Here is a 19,097-nt window from a genome sequence, read left to right on the forward strand (position 1 = left end):
CTCTGTTCCTTTTTAGTGACTTGCTCTTTTATGTTTTGATCTCGCCCACCCACCTTTTCCCTTCTCCAACCATAAGCCCCAAGGACGACGTTTTGGTTCTGTCATCCTCATACTGTCGCTGGAACTAACAGCCTGGCTGTGCGCTGCCAGAGGGCAGTGACAGAGGGGAGAGAGGATGCTGAGCTGCAGCCGGCCCGTGATTTCCCCACTGCGAAGCGCTGGGTCCGCTCCCACCACTGCCTCGTAGCTTCCCAATCTCTGCTCAGCCCGGCCCGGGACAGAGGGGCCACGCAGGCCATGACGTCACGCGACTGTGACGCCCCTGGGAGCCGCCACCCCTTCCTGGTGCGGGCGGGGAATCCAGGCTCTTTGCGCCCTGACGTCAAGGTCCCGGCGGGCGGGTTTTGCGTCGGCCCAATGGGAGCAGTGCGCCGGCCTCCCCTTTAAGGAATGTTGTGACCTGACGTCACCCGAGCGAGTTACCTCCCGGAGCCTCCGACGCTGGGCTCAGCGTGAGCCCCAGAGCCCTTGCGCGCGAGGTGTGGAGCCCCCGCGCCCCAGTACCGCAGCCACCTCCCCGCCCCGGAGTCCCGGCCTGCGCGCCCCGCCGGGCCCGCGAGATGCCCTCGGACCGGCCTTTCAAGCAGCGGCGGAGCTTCGGTGAGGCCTGGTGGGCGACCTGCGAATCTGGGGAGGGGGTGGGGATTGGGGAGTTGGGGGCGCGACCCAACCTCCAGCACAGGTGACGTCAGCCCTGTGACGTCAGCTTCCAGCCGGACCCCAGGCTGGGAGGCAGATTCTGACCTGGGCTGGGCCCTCCCCACCCTGTCCTGTGTCCAGGCCTGCCAGACGGCCCGGGGGGCGGGGGCTTGGGGGAGGTGGGGCCGGGCCGGGCCGCCCCTCGAGGGCCGTCGGGGCAAACGGCACGGAGGACCCAGATCCTGCCTCAGCGCCTGACCTCCTTCCGCAGCCGACCGCTGTAAGGAGGTGCAGCAGATCCGCGACCAGCACCCCAGCAAGATCCCGGTGAGTCCCGCCATCCCCGGCCATCCCGGCCCAGGCCCCGCCCAGGCCCCGCCCCGAGCTCACGCGGCCCCGCCCGCCCTGTCCCCAGGTGATCATAGAGCGCTACAAGGGTGAGAAGCAGCTGCCAGTCCTGGACAAGACCAAGTTCCTGGTCCCGGACCACGTCAACATGAGCGAGTTGGTCAAGATAATCCGGTGCGTGGGCGGCGACCCTCAGGGGGGACTTGGGTGCTGCTGGGGTGGCCAGGTCCTTCTGAGGCGTGGGAGTCGGCATAGGAGGGGCATTGGGCCCCTCTTCTGGGAAAGTTCCAGGTCAGGGATGGGTGTGAAGTGGAGGCAGGGAGTCATTTTGGGGAGGGAGTCGGCGCGACACCCCCGGCAGCCAGGCCCCTCACTGTGGGCTGCCGTCCTGTCCTCCTCAGGCGCCGCCTGCAGCTGAACCCCACGCAGGCCTTCTTCCTGCTGGTGAACCAGCACAGCATGGTGAGCGTGTCCACGCCCATCGCGGACATCTATGAGCAGGAGAAGGATGACGACGGCTTCCTCTACATGGTCTACGCCTCCCAGGAAACCTTCGGCTTCTGAGCCAGCAGTAGGGGGAGGGGTTGGAAGGGGAGAGGGGGGCCATGTCAGGCTCTGCCCAGGGAGCTCCTGGCTCCTGAGCTGAGCTTCCTCTGCCCCTGGGGGGCCGGCAGGGATGCTACCCCTTAGGGGATCCCAACCACTCCGCCTCTGCCCTGTGTGCATCCTGGGCCTGTCATGTTAGGGTTGCCCTCTGGGTGCTGGCTGGGGGACGGTGGGGAGCAGCCCCCACCACCCGCGCTCTGTCTGGTTTGTCTTTTTTACTTTAGGCCCCTGCCTGTCTGCCCCTCCCCCACCCGAGGCTCTGCTTCCCGCCTGGAACCACCCACCCTTGAAGGACTGGCCCCTGGCTCACCTGGTCTTGACATGGTGTATGGATCTGTGGTCACTGTCCCTTTGCAGAATAAAGATTGCTCAGGCCTGTCTGGCCCTTTGCCTCCAGCTGCTTGGGGAGTGGGGAGGGCTGCTGGTGGCCTGTCCCCCGCCATTCTCGGCTCACCAGTGCACAACTTGTTGTGTGGACTTACGGTTCATTCTGGAAACCCACACCCTTGTGTAGTATACCGTGGTAGTATTAGGGGCCCACACCTTCCAGGAGTGCCGTGTGGGCCCAGGGTAGACTTCATACCAAAAAAAATTTATTAAGTCAACAACCTAACAAACCCTGCTCACCTGCTTCCTCCCCTGTCCTGTCTGGGAGGGGGCTCCTTTGTGTGCAGAGCCAAAAACTGTGGGTCCAAGTGGAGGTGCGCCTGGCAAAGCCCCACAGGCCTTGCTGCCAGCCTTGGCTCTCCTCTGGTGCCAAGATCGTGACCCTGGACTTGAACCTCATCTGCCTGAGAACTTGCCTGCTGGCAATTCTGGCTAGAGGGCTTGGCCCAGCTTTTGGCCTGTCCACCCCGAGTCCGTGCAGCCCTGAGCCCAGCCAGGCCTACTTGAGCACAAGCATGGCCTCTGTGCCGTCCTTGGCCGTCAAGTAGAGACCATGAGTGAGGTAGTACTCTCGCCGCAGGAAGGCATAGAAGTAATCAGAAATCAGCAGGATCTGTGGGGGGAGAGGAGAGAGCGTGAGAAGCTTCGAGGTACCTGCCCCTAAACCTTGGGCCCCTGAGGAGCTAGGCAGGTGTTGGGGAGACCCTACCACCTCAGGATCTACACTTGACCCTGCAAGGTCTCACTGACACCTTAGAAGTGCCCGTATGGCCCTCCCTCCCTCCACCATTGTCTACACCTCCTTCTCAAGCCCTGGCCTGAACTGCAGACTGGTACTTCTGCAGCCAGACCTCACCTCGTGGGTACCCACAGGCCTCTAGGATGCACCCTAGCCAGGCTCCCTGTCAAACCAGCTTCTCCCACTGGGAACCCAGGCCCCACATCTTCCAGGTCCTCCGGCCACAGGATCACCTGATACTTCTCCCATATACACAGCCACTAAGTACTGTCAGTTCTACCTTCTAAGCCAGTGGTCAGCAAACTCAGTCAACAGAGCCAAATATCAACAGTACAATGATTGAAATTTCTTTTGAGAGCCAAATTTTTTAAACTTAAACTATATAGGTAGGTACATTGTTATTAACTTAATTAGGGTACTCCTAAGCTGGCCTTTGCTAAAAACGTCCTCAGTCTGAGGGGGACGACCTCAGCGAACATACCTCCACTTCTTCTAATGCCACTTCTTCAAAATAGACTCGCCCAGGCCGAAAACCGACTTCTGGGCATGGACCACGAAGTTTCAATCGCTCTGTACGTGCGCGCCCGCACGTGGTATTTTGTGGAAGAGCCATACTCAAGGGGCCAAAGAGCCACATGTGGCTCGCGAGCTGCGATTTGCTGACCACTGTCCTAAGCTCTCAAATCCACCCATTTCTAGCCATCTTAACAGTTACCACCCTGGACAAAGCCACTGTCATCAATAGCAGTCTCCTCTCTGGGCTCCCTAATCTCAAACCTCCCCTTCCCTCAGTCCATTTCCCCTAGCAGCCAGAGGTTGCTTTTCAAAACAAATCTGGTCATGTTAAAACCCTCTAAAGCAGTGGTTCTCAACCTTCCTAATGCCTCGACCCTTTAATACAGTTCCTCATGTTGTGGTGACCCCCAATTTCATTGTTACAAATTGAACATAATTAAAGCATAGTGATTAATCACAAAACAGTATGTAATTATATATGTGTTTCCAATGGTCTTAGGTGACCCCTGTGAAAGGGTCGTTCGACCCCCAAAGGGTTCGTGACCCACAGGTTGAGAACTGCTGCTCTAAAGGCTTCCTATGGCTAGCTAGTAGGGTGAAGATAAGCTCCCTGGGGCTCTGAGGCCTTGCACCTGGTCCCTGCCGTGTACATGCCTCACGCTCCCCTGTGTTCCACCTCACTCTGCTCCAGCCACACTGGCCTCTTCCCTCCCACTGCAGGATCTTGGCTGTTTCCTCTGGCTGGAATGCTCTCTCCACTTTCATCTAATCAACACCTGCTTGCCCCACTTCAAACTTCAGGAAGATCTTCCTCAGAAAAGCCCACCCATATGCCCCAGACTGAGTCTTGGCCCTATTAACCTCTATTTGGCAGCACAAACTCATCCAAATTGCCGTTTTACATTCGTTTCTGTGATGTCTGACGAGTGCTCCTCCCTCCCTGCACTGGGCACAATGGTATGTGCACCCAGCTCTCCGTCTTTCCTGTATGAACCACAGAATCGAAAGAGCCCTAGACGTGCAGCCCACCATCCCTCTCAGAGGCCCAGAGCAGAATTGGAATTTGCCAAGGTCCCCACATGCTGCACCTACAGTCTTACAATCCATTTGGCCCAAGCTCCCAAGACCTCCAGTGCCTGGAGCAGGAGGAGCAGGGCCAGCCCCATGGAAGGATGAGGGGAGGGGCTCACCAGTGCAGACACCACCAGCTCTCAGGCACTCAGAGGCCTCTCAGACTATCAGCACCAACCACCTCTTGGCACAGATGGGGAGACAGAAGCCCAGAGCAGGGGGACCACCCGGCTAGGGTCTTGGAGCAGATCAGAGGTTGAGCTGAGCCTCGGATCTGGGCCCTGACCCTGAGACCCCAATCCTGGGCAGCCTCTCACACTGTGGACAGGAAGGAGAGCACAGAGTGGCCTGGAGGAGGAGGTCAGAGCCAATACCAGCGATGGCTTTAGGATAAGGACACGACTGGAGCCTGTCTGGAAGGATGATGAAAATTAAGGCACAAAGGGTTCAATAGTTGGTCTAAAACTATACAGGGAGAGCTGGACTCGTGGCCATGACCCTGCAGGGCCATGCACCAGTGCGCCAGAGGGCACAGAACTCGGGCACTGTGGGTATCAGTAGAGCAGACAAAGTCCAGGAAGCCCTCAAGGCCTTGCACCACAGCTGCCCTATGGGGGCAGGTATCACAGCAAACACGGACCTCACATCCTACAGCCCCCCCCTTTTTTTAAAAAATATATTTTATTGATTTTTTACAGAGAGGAAGGGAGAGAAATAGAGAGTTAGAAACATCGATGAGAGAGAAACATCGATCAGCTGCCTCCTGCACATCTCCCACTGGGGATGTGCCCGCAACCCAGGTACATGCCCTTGACCGGAATCGAACCTGGGACCCATCAGTCCGCAGGCTGACGCTCCATCCATTGAGCCAAACCAGTTTCGGCAACAGCCCCTTTCTTACACAGGCACAAGGTTCCTGGTCTGGGTAAGCCTGTAGCTGTGGTTGAGCTGGTGGGGTCTTAGCCACTCAGCTGACTGACCTGTCCTGGCGGCCCACCAGCCCAGTGGCAGCCACTCCCTCCCTCAGTAGTCCTGCAGGTCCAATCTTGGGAGAACAAGCCAGGCACCAACGGACTGGTGCTGCTGGCACAATTGATCCTGACAGTGCTGCCAGCCTCCTGGAAACCGGCCTCAGGCACGGTGGCCACTTCCCCTCCCTAGATGCTTGGCAAGGAAGAAAGGATATAAAAGCGGCTGTCAGATGGACCCGACAACCGACGTGAAGGTCAGTGGGACAGATTCAGATGCTGGGCCAGCAAGGGCATCCCACCACATTGCGTCCCGGCAATCCCCACTTGGGACGGGCACCAGATGTAGGGCTCAGGGCTGGCAAGCGCCGCTGCAGCAGCGCGAGCCTCTCCTGATCGGGACTGACTGGGTGCGAGCCCGAGGCAGGCGCAGTGGGGCCGGGATGAGTGGGAGTGGCAGGCAGGAGCGGTAGGTGGCGTTGGACTGTGGGTTTTGGCCCGATCCCCGCAGGCCAACCCCAAGGGACCCCACCTGTGCACAAATTCATGCACCGGGCATCTAGTAGTAGTAATAATAATAATAATAATAATATATGAGCTCTCTCCTCTTGCCACCCAAGATGCCTAAGGGGAAGAAGGCTAAGAGGAAGAAGGTGGCTCCAGCCTCTGCTGTCATGAAGAAGCAGGAGGCCAAGAAGGTGGTAAATCCCCTGTTTGAGAAAAGGCCCAAGAATTCTGGCATTGGACAGGACATCAAACCCAAAAGGGATCTCACCTGCTTTGTCAAATGGCCCCGCTACCTACATTCGGCTACAGCAGCAAAGGGCTATTCTCTATGAGCATCTGAAAGTGCCTCCTGCCATTAACCAGCTCACCCAGGCCCTGGACCGCCAAATGGCTACTCAACTGCCGAAGCTGGCCCACAAGTACAGACCAGAGACAAAGCAAGAGAAGAAGCAGAGAATGGTGGCTCAGGCTGAGAAAAAAGCTGCCAGCAAAGGGATGTCCCCACCAAGAGGCCACCTGTCCTTTGAGCAGGGGTTAACACCGTCACCACCCCGCAGTGAGAGAACAAGAAGATTCGGCTGGTAGTGACTACACACAATGTGGATCCCATCCGGGTGGTGGTCTTCCTGCCCTGCCTGTGCTGGCAGATGGGGGTTCCCTACTGCATGAGCAAGGGGAAGGCCAGGCTGGGTGTCTCGTCCACAGGAAGACCTGCACCACTGTTGCCTTCACGCAGGTAAACTCGGCAGACAAGGCAGCTCTGGCTAAGATGGTGGGGGCTATCCAGACCAATTACAAGGACAGATATGATGAGATCCGCTGCCACTGGGGAGGCAATGTCCTGGGTCCAAAGTCGGTGGCTCCCATTGCTAAGCTGGAAAAGGCCAAGGCCAAGGAGCCGGCCACTAAGCTGAGCTAAGTGTGCACTGTGGAGTTTTTTGTACATAAAATAAAAATTCTTCTCCAGCCTAAATAAATAAACTATGAAGATAATCCCCCTTCCAGAAAGTAGAGCTTAATTCTTGCCCACTACCACCCCCTGCCCCTGGGGTGGGCTAGGCTTGGTGACTCGCTCCCAAGGAACAGAGCAGGGGCAGGGAAAACGGCAACTTCCCCCTCGAGGAGCCTGGAAACAGGGGAACCAGACGATGAAGGGTAGCAGCATGGAATCAGGTGCCGGCAGGTACTACTGCCCGAGTGTTCCAGAACCCACACCTGGTCTCATGATGACAAAAGCATCAGCCACACTGGAAGTGGGGGCGCCCGACAGGCTCCCTGGCCAATGCTCCTCAAGACAGTCCAGGTCATGAGAAATGAGGAAAGTGAGCAGAGGACACAGGGAGACTTGACAACTAAATGTAATGTGGTGCCTCTGACTGGGTCCTAGGAGGCCATGACAGGGAAAACTGGGAAATCCACATCAAGTCTGGAGTTTACTTAGTAATAATGGACCAGGGTCAGTTTCTTGGTTTTGACAAATGCATCATGGTAATATAAGATGTTAACACGGAATAGTGGGTGTGGAAGCAAGATCTAGAGACAGAAAACTGCTTCCTGTGGCAATCATTTTCTATGTGGCACTTTCCAACTGAACAAAGCTTTCCCCACCCAACCCCTCACAACCCCCTCTAGGCTGAGGAAACTCAGGCAACCACCCCCTCTCGTCAGGTTGAAACAGCCTCCTCCCTGGGCTCAGGTTCCAGCTTACAGCCCTCACCTCTCTTCCCTTCCTGGCAGAGTGAGGCTTTCAGAGCATGAATCTTATCGCAGTTGTCCTCAGCTTAAAACCAGAGCTCAGCCTGGTCCTCAGCACAGTGAGGCTCAGGAGGCCACGTGGCTCTGACACTGCTGACCTGAAACGGCCTCGTTCCTATCGGGTGGCACTCACCAGGCCTGCAGAGCTCCCCCCACACACACCCCGTCTCAGGACTCCACTTAGAGGGGCCTCCCTCCAGAGCTTCCTTAACTGCCCAGCTCTGAGCTGTTTGTCTTGTTCATAGCACTACCCGGCTACCCCAATCCTGCCTATTTCCTTTTCGTTCTCTCCTTAGAAGCAGGGCTACGTCTCTCGTTCACCCCAGTAGAGCGTCTGGTGCACAGCAGGCACCTAATTCATACTTGCAAATAAGTAAATCAGGCCCAAGGAGCTCTGTGACTCGTCTAAGGCCAGCAGGCCAGATGGGCTGGGAATTACTGGAATTAGGGGTTCCTAAGCCCGGGCCTTCTGGCTGGCCGTGCCCCCATGCATTTAACCCAGGCTTTTCCTGTCACTCTGGCTGTGGGAGAGGATATGAAAGCTTGTGAGAGACAAGCTCGGGATGTCTGATGATGAGGGGGACAAAGGAATTAAGACCTTGGTAAATGCCACTGGAAGAGGAAATCAAAGTAAACATGCACAGCCAGCTGGACAAGGGCTCAGCCTGGCCACAGGGACCCTCCACCACACAACCCACAGGAGTAAGCCTGGAATGGGCCGCCATCTGGTCACAAGTGGGGGCTACAGACCACCCAACACTGTGGATCTGCCCACATGTCCCCTCACATGGCCACTCCCCAGAATGGCATCAGGCCAAGTGAGAGGCAGTTCCAGGAGACAGGACTGGGGTTTCATTTGTCCTGAAGTGAATAAGCGAGTGCTGAGCAGGGCCCAACGTGCCAGTGGGTTGGTGCCCAGATTCCAGGGCTCCCTGAAGACAGAAAACAGGACCAGCCCAGGACCTAAAGGGTCTGCAGCACAGAGCAGCACCAGGGCGGCCTCCCATGTGAGGAGGCAGCAGCTCCGAGCGTGTTCCAGACTCTGCTGGAAGGGATGGGCAGGGTGTGACAGAGCAGGAGTGGGGCTCTCAGGGCCTGCCACACAGGCAGGAGGGGAAGGGGGCTCTGGCTCTGACCCCCTAGGAATCCAGCAGAACTTGCCACAGGCCCAGCTTAGACCAAAGCAGACTGGAACTGGGAGGTTAGGGTGTATAAGATTGAGAGATCACTGGTCATAAAATGTGGTTTCTAATTCCTGCTCACTCCATTCATTCATCAATAAACAGTCAGTGAATATTCTTGGTGCTGGGGATACAGTGGTGAAGGAGAGAGACCAGGGGGCTGCCCCAGTGGAATCTGCAGTCTACAGGGAGGACATGATGAACAAGGGCATGAATAAGTGTACCTCTTTGGAGTTTTGTGACTTCCAAGCCTCAGCTTCTTCATTTGTGTCAGGGAATAATAACAGTGCCTCCCTCAAAGGTGAATTAAGTGAATTCCTTATCATCCTATATAATAAAAGCCTAATATGCAAATTGACCAAATGGCGGAACAACGGGCAGACCGACTGGTCGCTATGACGCACACTGACCGCCAGGGGGCAGATGCTCAACACAGGAGCTGCCCCCAGCCCGCAGGCTCAGACCAGCAGCAGCAGTGGGGGTGGGGGGGGGGGGAGAAGGGTCAGCGGTTAGTGGGAAGCGCCAGGCCAGCCAAGGCGGATGCCAGCGGGGGGCCCCCGATTGCCCTGCCAGTCGCCCCAAAGATCAGCCCTGATCGCCGGCCAGGCCTAGGGACCCTACCCATGCACGAATTTCATGCACTGGGCCTCTAGTAATAAAATAAAACAACTTAAAAGACTGTCAGTAGGGGAGTAGTTACGTCAGGTGTGATGGGTCTACATATGTGGGACTCAAAAAGGAGCTTCCTCTCTCATGTACGAACACAGGTCACCAAGGCGTTTTATTAAAAGGACAAAAAGTCATACTTCCATTGTGATGCCAACAATAACACACACACCCCTTTCTCCATGTGCACATGAGTAGTTGCAAAGCACAGGGAAAGGTCCAGGCCACAAAAGCACATGATCCAGAAGACAAAGATCATAGGAGCCTGGCCTCTAGCAAGCTCTCTTTAAACATGAACCCCTATTATAATTTGGGGGAAAGGTTCCTATGTTTCTTGAATTTAAGTTGAATCAGGGTGAGTGGGACATCTTATTTTACTCTTTTTAAAAAGCTAAATTCGGTGCACACCTCGCTCTGGGGAACACAACCATGCCATTTCCTTCCCCTCTTCTTGCTCCCCGCTCCGGCCCTGCCCCCTGGCATGCATCTCCTAAACTCTGGGGGATCCTATGAGGCTTGCAAATGGGGGAGCAATGGGTAGCAGCAGCTCATCCAGGGCTAACTCCCTGAAACTGTCCTCAAGGCCCCCTTTTCTCTGACTTCCCAGTGAGCCAAAGCAGCCTCACCTAGCTCTCCTATTGCTTCTTCTATGCTAGGCCCTTCCTTGTTTCACTGTCTCCTGCCTTAATAAATGTACCCTCAAAGTCACCTAAAAAAAAAAGAAAAGAAAGAAAAGCCAAATTAAAATGCATTCCTTTTTGTTTATATGTCATCCTTGATGACCTGTCTTTTGCAGGTCGCTGACCTGGAGAAGAACAGGGTCAGAAACAAAGAGGAGGGGGACTGTTCTATTTCCCTCAGTTTCTGGGTCCGAATGGTTTCCTAGGAAATTGCTCTGGGTATTTGAAAAGGAAGTTTGTGCTATTTCCCATGTCGACATATGAATAATGGTAACAGGAACACACATAACATGTCCAATTCTTTCAACACCCTGAGAGGTGGGAGAAAACTGCCCCCCAGAGAAATTCAATCACTTGCTGAAGATACACAGTAAGGAAGTGGAAAGGGGCCTCAGTCAACTGATCTCTCTCAGTAAACACACACACACACACACACACACACACACACACACACACACACTCCCCTCTATGGATGGGTGTTGTCATTTCCTGGTCACTGACTCTGAGGCACAATTAGCTAATGATCCGTGCCACATGCTGAAAAACACTTAATGGCCCCAGGGGGAAGGATGTAGGCCGAGGTCACTAGTGGTTTACCTGCTGGTGAAACTAATAATCTACCAATAATTTGTTCTATTATAGGGTATGGCACTGACCAACTCTAACAGAGCAGGGCTTAAAATCTACAGGCCAAGATGTTCCCTATATTCAGCTCCTGATTCAGCAATGACGGCCTGGCTCTGGTCGCCTGCTGAAAATCCACACTCATCGGTTCTCAGGATACCTCTGATGTGTCTTGCCCAGGGAAAGGAGAATGAGGACCAGTGACTCGGGCACCGTCCCAGCTGGGAGAGCTGAGAAGAGCGAGCTGTGGGACTGGGACACGTCCCTGAATGTCATACTTTTCAATGGCAACACTGACTATAGGTCAGACTGAAGCAGAGGAGCCTTGTGCTGTGGACATTGCTGGGGCTTCACTGGCCAGAGACCAGGTTCTGGCAGAAGCTGGAGGAGGGTTGTGGACAGAGCAGCCACCCACTGACCTTAGCCACTGGGGGTGACTTGGCTCCCTCCTGCCCACCTCCTAGGTGATCTCCCCTTCCCTTCTGACTCTCTGAGTCTGTAAGGTCCAGTTCCTACTCCTCATTCCCTGTGGCCTCCCTTGACCACTCACAACAGGAAAGGTATCTGCTCCCTCTAGATTCCTCCAGTGCTTACTCTGCACATTTGGCCATTAATCACATGACGTTCCCCCTGGCTATCTTTGGATCATTCATACATTCAACAAATATTTGCTAAACAATGCTCTGTGCCAAGCACTGGTAAGCTGGGGACCCTGCAGTGGGTAGGACAGGCCGAGCTCTGCCTTTAGAAGCTCACAGGCAGAGAAAGAAGAGTAAATAATATAGTCACAGGTTGGGGAAGTGCTATGAAGGGGGCTAAGAAAGAGACAGTGGGCAGGGGAACCTCGGGAAAGGCCTCTTTGAGGAGGTGACATTTAACTCATACTAACATTCTGAATGTCTCATATTTAAACCCTGTGACTACCAACAGGCGCGAGGGCAGGGGTAAGTATAACCCTCATGACAAGGGCTGCTCTTCTACCTCAGCCAATGCTCCCAGACAAGCAATATGCCTGGAGTGCCTGCCTTGGTGAATAAGGGCCCCCATCTGACAAGCACCTTTAGTGATCTGGAGGTGGCAGCCACAAAGCCCCAAGCCAGCAGTCCCGGAAGCATCTGACCCCACAGAGTTGTCTCTGGCTCAGAGCCACAGAGCCCAGACCCTAGGAGGCCGATGACACATTGTGCTGGCTGTGCTTGAACAAACCACAGCTTACAGTCACTTGGACCACTGCTGGGAAGCCTGGAGGTTGGTCTGACCTGTCTGAAGGGCAAATTGGCAATATCTGGCCAAATGTACAATGTATATGCCCTCTGCTCCAGCAAATTCCACCCCCTGGAATCTATCCCAGGAAAATACTGGCATGCCTATACAAGAGTATGTGGAGGGATACGCAAGGCAGTACTCTTCCATTTATAGCAAAACAATCAGAAGCAACCTCGGTGTCCACCAGGATACATCATCGTACATCTAATCATGGGAGATCGGAGCCATTAAAGAATTATCGTGAGATCAGATCACTAAGTGAAAAACAGCAGTGCAGGATGTGATTTCTTTATATAAACAGAACAGCTCTTGTGTGTGCGTATGTATGTAAAGCTGTCTGTAAACATACAGGGGACGTCTGCAGACACACACCAGACTGACCCAGTGATCACATCTGCACGGGGGAAGGGATAGGGCCCAGGCGGATCTCCAATATCATTCCATATGCTTCTATGTGGACTTCTTTTCCCTTCCAATGAATCCATGTATTGCTTGTATGATTAAAAATACATTTTAGCCCTAGCTGGTTTGGCTCAGTGGATAGAGCGTCGGTCTGTGGACTGAAGGGTCCCAGGTTTGAGTCTAGTCAAGGGCACATGCCTGGGTTGTGGGCTCGATCCTCAGTGAGGGGTGTGCAGGCGGTAGCTGATCAATGATTCTCTCATCATTGATGTTTCTATCTCTCTCTCCCTCTCCCTTCCTCTCTGAAATCAATAAAAATATACTGGGAAAAAATTTTTTTTAAGATTTTTTTTTTTAAAGGTAAAGGCAATGCCAAAAATTCAGTCTGGTTTTTCGCTGTAGCTGAGTCATTAACACACTCCATCTACCCAGCCTTTGCTTCCCACCCCCAGCACCATCCTCCTGTCTCAACAATTCAGTTCCTCTTGCCTTTGATGGCACCTGACCACTTGCCGAGATCTCCATGCCTTTTACAGAGACCCTTGCTTCATAAAGGTGCCAAAGGCAACACATAGAAAGCTGTTATCTGGCAGTTCCACAGATGCTTCTCAATCACTGCAATCCCACTCCTGGCCCACCTGACACTCATGACTGGACAACAAACTGGGGGGTATTTCAGTGGCGCTCACCAAGCTCCCAGCGTCCCAGGGCAGGCCCAATGCCCTCACATGCCAGTCATCACTTTCAAAGGAAAAGTAGGGGATTTCAGAAAGACCGAAGAGCCAGAACAGGCCTCCAGATTCCTCCAAGACACTAAGTCGAATCCTGCAGGAACAGGTAGGAGGTGCTGAGCACCCACCATCAGTAACTGCTATGTGACAGGCCTGGTCCCACCCAAGCCACAGGCCCTCCATCACTCTTCCTGCTGTTCACAAATCAAGATAAATAGCTGGGCTGGACATTAATTGCCCAGAAATGTCCATGCAGGAAATACCAGACCCATCACTCACAGCAAAAGCCCGAACTCCCTCCTTCTTTCCCAGCAGCTAACCTTGGAGGCAAGCCTCCCCTGGGGGTTATTCAGTGCCATCAGAGTCTCCCCAGCTAGCCCTGCTTCCCTTCCAGCCCATTATGCACAGGAAACGCCTGGCTGTGCCAATGGCAAATGAAATGGTAAACGGTACAACGGATCCCACAGGACCTCCACGATGAGGACAGACCCTGAGAGGACGCAGCACAACGAACAGGGACCTTCGGAGGTGTTTGCTCGTCCACCTGAAACAGAATCTCTGGAAGAGCTTGTGAAAACTTCAGATTTCTTACCGTTTTCCACATCTACTGAGTCAACATCTGTGGAGGTGGGATTAGAAAATCTGCTTATTTTACTGACAATCAAAGCCATGTAATGGTAACAGTCAGATATAACTACAGAATTTAATACAGATTAACAAGCTCCCCCCAGTGATTCTGCTGCTGAAAACCACTGCTCTACAGCACAAGGGGGAGGCTTGCCCTGGGTCAGGGAGGCTGGGCTCCTTGCTGGTACTTCTCATTTAGTGATCCCATGGCCTCCTCTCCTGCTACTCCCAGCTGTGCAATTTGCACTCCAGACTCACCCAATAGCTAGACCCAACCATTTCTCAGGTCCCTGTCTTTGCTCCTGCTATCCCCGGAGCCTTTCCTCCCCCTGTTCCTGCCCTCCCCACCCTCACATGGTGCACTCACTCAGTGCCGTGCAGCCAGGCACTGTTACAGAAAGAGGGTGGTCTCAGAAACCAAGCCTTCCCTACATTTTGTTCTTGGCTCTTCTAGTGACCTTGGGCAAGAGGCAACCTTCATGAGCCTTGATTCCCATTTGTTGTTTTTTTTTAATCCGAGGATACTTCTCCACTGATTTTTAAAGAGAGTGGAAGAGAGAGGGCAAGACAGAGAGAAATATCAATGTGAGAGAAACACATCAATTGGTTGCCTCCTGCACATGCCCAGACCAGGACCCGGGCCGGGAAGGAGCCTACAACCGAGGTATGTGCCCTTGACCAGAACTGAACCCAGGACCCTTCGGTCTGCAGGCTGACGCTCGATCCACTGAGCCAAACCAGCCAGGGCTCGATTCCCATTTATAAAATAGGGCAACACTATGCTTGCTGTGAGAATTCGACAAGGCAATGGCTCAGCATGGAGCCCAATAAATGTTAGCAGATGCAGTTTTCCTGTTGCTCTCATGTCCAAATCTTCTCTACCAGACAATGAGCTACTGTCCCCTCATTCACATCCAAACCCCTAGTTTGCAGAACCCACAGCCTAGGTCAAATGTCTGAGAATACAAAATGAATCCCTGTCCCATGCCACCCTTAACTCTTACCTGCCCAACGTTGAAGGTCAGTGTGATGGCATAAAAGAAATTGGAGTTGGCACTTCCTGCGTAAATCCAGAGGTGCCACAGGACAGGGAAGAGCAGGGAGCAGACGATAATGATGCAGCCGAGGACAAAAATGTTCCGCAGGACTGAAAAGACAGATGGTCACAATGAGCCAGTGCTGATTCTCTGTGATGGCCCTGCAGGACCGAGAGGCCCAGGGAGAGCCTGCTGCAGCCCAACGCAGAACACCCCTCTCCCCTTGCTACTCAGAGGCACTGGGTGCCAACTTAAGACCCTTGAGTCATGGTTGCCTGTGCCCAAAGCCAGTGGGAGGTCCTTGATTTGGACTCCGTACCTCCTCCTGTGCCTCTGGGCAGCAAGACATGCTCTCTACCCCAATCTCAGAGGGTCCTAGAAACACATCTTCCATTCTCCTTAATTCATGTTTTAAGTCTCCTGTCTTGCTCTTCAAATGTCCCTCACTCTTCCGTAGGTGATTTAAACACCTCTTTTAGACACCCTCCCTCTCACATCACACCACCCCAGAGGGAATGCGGAATCCCACTGAGGAGCAGCTCTCCATGAAGCCCCAGGGAGGGCCTGCTACACAGCGCAGCCAGGCAGGCAGGTGCCTTCAGCTGGAGGGGAGGGCAGGCAGCATGACAGTGGGGCACACACTCGCCTTTGCTTGAGAGACCTTGGTTAAAATTCCTGCTTTGTCAGCAAGCTCCTCTGAGTCTCAGCTTCCCCATCTCTAAAACAGGACTAAAACGCCAATTTCATAGGAGTGTTACACGGATTGAACAGGAAAACCTGGCACAGACGGATTACTGTGTTTTTTCTATTCTGCTATAACAAATTACCACAAACTCAGTGGCTTAAACAATATAACTTACTATCTCACAGATCCGGAGGCCGCAAGTCCAAAATGGGTCTCACAGGCTAAAAAACAAGGTACCTTCGGGGCTGCATTCCCTCTGGAGGCTCCCCGGGAAAATCCGCTCGCTTGGCTTTGTAGTGGGTCGAGGCCACCTGCGTGCTTGGCTCATGACCCCTCCCATCTTCAACCAGCAACGTGGAATTACGTCCTTCTCACATTGCATCACTCTGAACTCCTCTCCTGACTCCCTCACCACTTCTTTAAAAAAACAGACTTTAGTCCTGGCCGGTTTTTCTCAGTGGTTAGACTCTAACCGTTAGAGTATCAGCCCATGGACCGAAGAGCTGCAGGTTTCCCAGCCCCAGTCGGGGTACAGGTGCATGCAGGAGGGAACCAATCGATGAGTCTCTCACATCGATGTTTCTCTTTCTCTCTCCCCCTCCCTTCAACTCACTCTAGAAATCAATGGAAAAGATATCCTCAGGTGAGGATTAAAACAAACAAACAAACAAAAAACACACTTTAGTTTTTAGAGCAGTTATAGATTCTCAGCAAAACCGAGAGGAAGGTCCAGAGATTTCCCACATACCCCTGGCTCCCACCTGATTACACTGGGCCCACCTGGACATTCCAGGCTACTCTCCCACCTGAAGGTCCTTTGGCCATGGATGGTGATATAATCACAGGTTTGGGGGATTATGATGTGAACATGGTTGTGGGAGGTGAGAAGGGGGCATTATTCTGCCTACTACACTGTGCTTTTTTTCCTCTTCTAATTCAATAGGGGACCTCTGAAAGTAAGATTATATGTTATTTTTTATTTTTCTTTACACTTTATTGTATTTTTAAGTGAACTAAGAAATATTATTTAAAATAAATTAATTAAAAGAATACCTTGCCCAGCCGGCAAGGCTCAGTGGTTGAGCATCAACCTATGAACCAGGAGGTCACGGTTCGATTGCTGTCAGGGCACATGCCCGGGTTGTGGGCATGATCCCCAGTGTGGGGCTTGCAGGAGGCAGCGGATTGATGTTTCTTTCTCATCACTGATGTTTCTATTTCTCTCTCTTGCTCCCTTCCTCTCTGAAATCAATTAAAAAAAAAAAAAAAGAATACCTTATGAAAACACAAAAAAGCCCTAGCCGGTTTGGCTCAGTGGATAGAGTGTTGGCCTGCAGACCAAAGGGTCCCGGGTTCAATCCCGATCTAGGGCACGTACCTTGGTTGCAGGCTCCTCGGGCCCTGGCTCTGGTCGGAGGCAAACCAATTGATGTGTTTCTCTCACATCTATATTTCTCTCTGTCTTTCCCTCTCTCTTCCACTCTCCCTAAAAAAACACAAAAAAGCCCCCCAAAACAATGGAAAAATATCCTCGGATGAGGATTAACAAAAAAACAAAATAAAATTAAAACATTTAAAAATAAATACAAAAAAACCTCCGCACTAAGTCTGGTAATGGTAGGCATTTAATGAGTCGAAGTTCCCTTCCCCAATCTGATCCTGACCTTCAGGAAATCCCTTCTCCTAAGTCAGAATTTTGGGAGACTGAAGGGATAGGGAAACTCTGGAACCTTAAGGCTTTTGATATCAGCTGTACAAAGACTTGGCTGAAATGCTATTATGGGGGTTTCATGCATTGGGAGGGAGAATGGATTACACAGGTTTCTCAATTTTGGTTGCAAAATGAAATCATCTGTGGAAGCCACATTAAGTAAATCAGAGTCTCTAGGGATGGGTCCATCATAGTTTCTAAAAGCTTACCCCATAAAAATAAAATAAAATAAAATATCTTCCCCCGTGATTGCAATATGCAGCCACGGCTGTGAACCACTGGGTCACAGTTGTAGACCTTACAAAGAGGAGACCCACAGCAGTCTGCAACAGAGACTTCGCTGTCACAGGGAGAATGACCAGGACAGGTAGTTCAAAGTTCTTATGAAAGCTGAATGCTTTCAATTTAAGGTTCATTCTTATTGAGAAATGACAGGTGTTTTTTGTTACTGGTTGTTGCTTTTGTAAAAAGTCCTCTCTTTTATGAAATGAAAATGAATGGTTGGTAGTTGACTGTTTTTTGTTTTTAAAAATGTTTTTATTGATTTTAAAGAGAGAGAGGCAGAGAGAGAGGAAGAGAGAGAAACTTCGATTGGTTGCCTCCTGCATGCACCCTGACCAGGGATCGAACTGGCGACATTTTGGTGCACTGGATGATGCTCAACCTACTGAACTACACCAGCTAGGGCTGGTAGTTGACTGTTTTAATGTCATCAGTAAAATTAAAAGTTGGCAACTCTGTCATCAGAGATTTCTGAAATTTTAGTGGTCTTTGAAATCCCACAATTTAGAAACACTGGCCTGGAGGGGTTCTGAGGTCCTCTTTTCTGATCTGAAATTTCCACAATTCTGGGCTTTCACAGCTGACAGGTTAAAGCCTTCCTGAGACCTCTCATCCTCTCTCCCAGAACAGGAGTCTGGGGAAAGGGATGTGTGCACTGAGAATTATTATTGTTGTTGTTGTTATTATTAAGCAATGTTACAACCTTGAGAAATAATAAACCTATTTATCATTGCTCCACTTCGATATCACTATTTACATTTCAGTGTTCTTTCTTGCCCTCTGGAAATTATTTTGCTGAAAAGAATATACATTTTTCCTGAAAGAGAACTCCAGTGGCCTGATAGCCCAGGTGGGTCTTTATTCCATGCCTCCAGCAACTCTGGACTTCAGATCAGGTGACAAGAAGGTGACCTAGTGCACAGAGACTGAGGGAGGCTCACAGGCAGCTCCTGGGTGCAATTATGAAGACCTGCAAACACACATTCCCATGTGCCTGGAGGAAATGTCACCAGCATCCAGCTGGCTTCTGGCCTGCGGTGACCTTTGCAGGACTGGGGAGCTGCTCCTCACTCCTGCTGGCTGACGGGCCAGAGGATTAAAGCTGTATGCCAGAGAAGATGCAGTAGGGACCCAGGGCACAGGACAGCTTGTTCCAGGCACCAGAAGGTGTCAGAGATGTCAGAGATGACCAGGGCCTAGTGAGACAAAAGGGTTCACCCTTCATGAGACTTGCCAGGCCAGACGGAATCAAGTTCCCCACTACATTCACTGGGCTGGCTTATCCAATCTCTGGCTCCACTATGGACAAACTGAAACTTCAGGCAAGTCACTTTCTCTCTCTAAGCCTCAGACATTCAGAAATAAAATTCCAGTCCCATCAGGAGGAGCACAGAGGGGATTTAAGGACTTCAAAGGTCATAGAGTTGTTCCCTTTCTTCCTCCCTCCCTCCCTCCCCCCCCCACCCCCCACCTCCGCCCTCCCTCCCTCTCTCCCTTCCCCCACCCCCTCCCTCCCTCCCTCCCTTGTTAGGTTTCACCCAAGGATATTTTCCCATTGATTTTTATAGACAGGGAAGGGAGAGGGAGACCAGAGAGAGAAACATCGATG

The 19,097-nt window shown here is 52.3% G+C and overlaps 2 protein-coding genes and 1 pseudogene across 3 annotated transcripts in view; 2 read left to right on the forward strand and 1 right to left on the reverse strand.

Moving 5' to 3' along the window:
* The first annotated feature begins 353 nt into the window (after window positions 1-353).
* On the forward strand, window positions 354-2,037 carry MAP1LC3A (microtubule associated protein 1 light chain 3 alpha). Its single transcript, XM_006089427.3, has 4 exons — window positions 354-660; window positions 971-1,026; window positions 1,115-1,221; window positions 1,449-2,037. The coding sequence occupies exons 1-4, from the start codon at window positions 621-623 to the stop codon at window positions 1,609-1,611; spliced, it is 366 nt and encodes a 121-aa protein (XP_006089489.1). The 5' UTR covers window positions 354-620; the 3' UTR covers window positions 1,612-2,037.
* A 187-nt stretch (window positions 2,038-2,224) lies between these two features.
* The window catches only part of PIGU (phosphatidylinositol glycan anchor biosynthesis class U), an 81,164-nt gene continuing 64,291 nt past the window's right edge, over window positions 2,225-19,097 (reverse strand). For both annotated transcript variants that reach the window (XM_006089429.3, XM_023754411.1), the window contains 2 exons: window positions 14,778-14,920; window positions 2,225-2,653 (listed from right to left, as the gene is read on the reverse strand). In XM_006089429.3, coding sequence (XP_006089491.1) covers window positions 2,540-2,653; window positions 14,778-14,920 — 257 coding nt within the window. In that variant the 3' untranslated portion in view covers window positions 2,225-2,539. The remainder of the gene's footprint in view (window positions 2,654-14,777; window positions 14,921-19,097) is intronic.
* On the forward strand, window positions 3,335-7,461 carry LOC102429189 (annotated as a pseudogene).

This window comes from Myotis lucifugus, unplaced genomic scaffold (assembly GCF_000147115.1).
Source record: "Myotis lucifugus unplaced genomic scaffold, Myoluc2.0 scaffold_60, whole genome shotgun sequence".
Taxonomy (NCBI): domain Eukaryota; kingdom Metazoa; phylum Chordata; class Mammalia; order Chiroptera; family Vespertilionidae; genus Myotis; species Myotis lucifugus.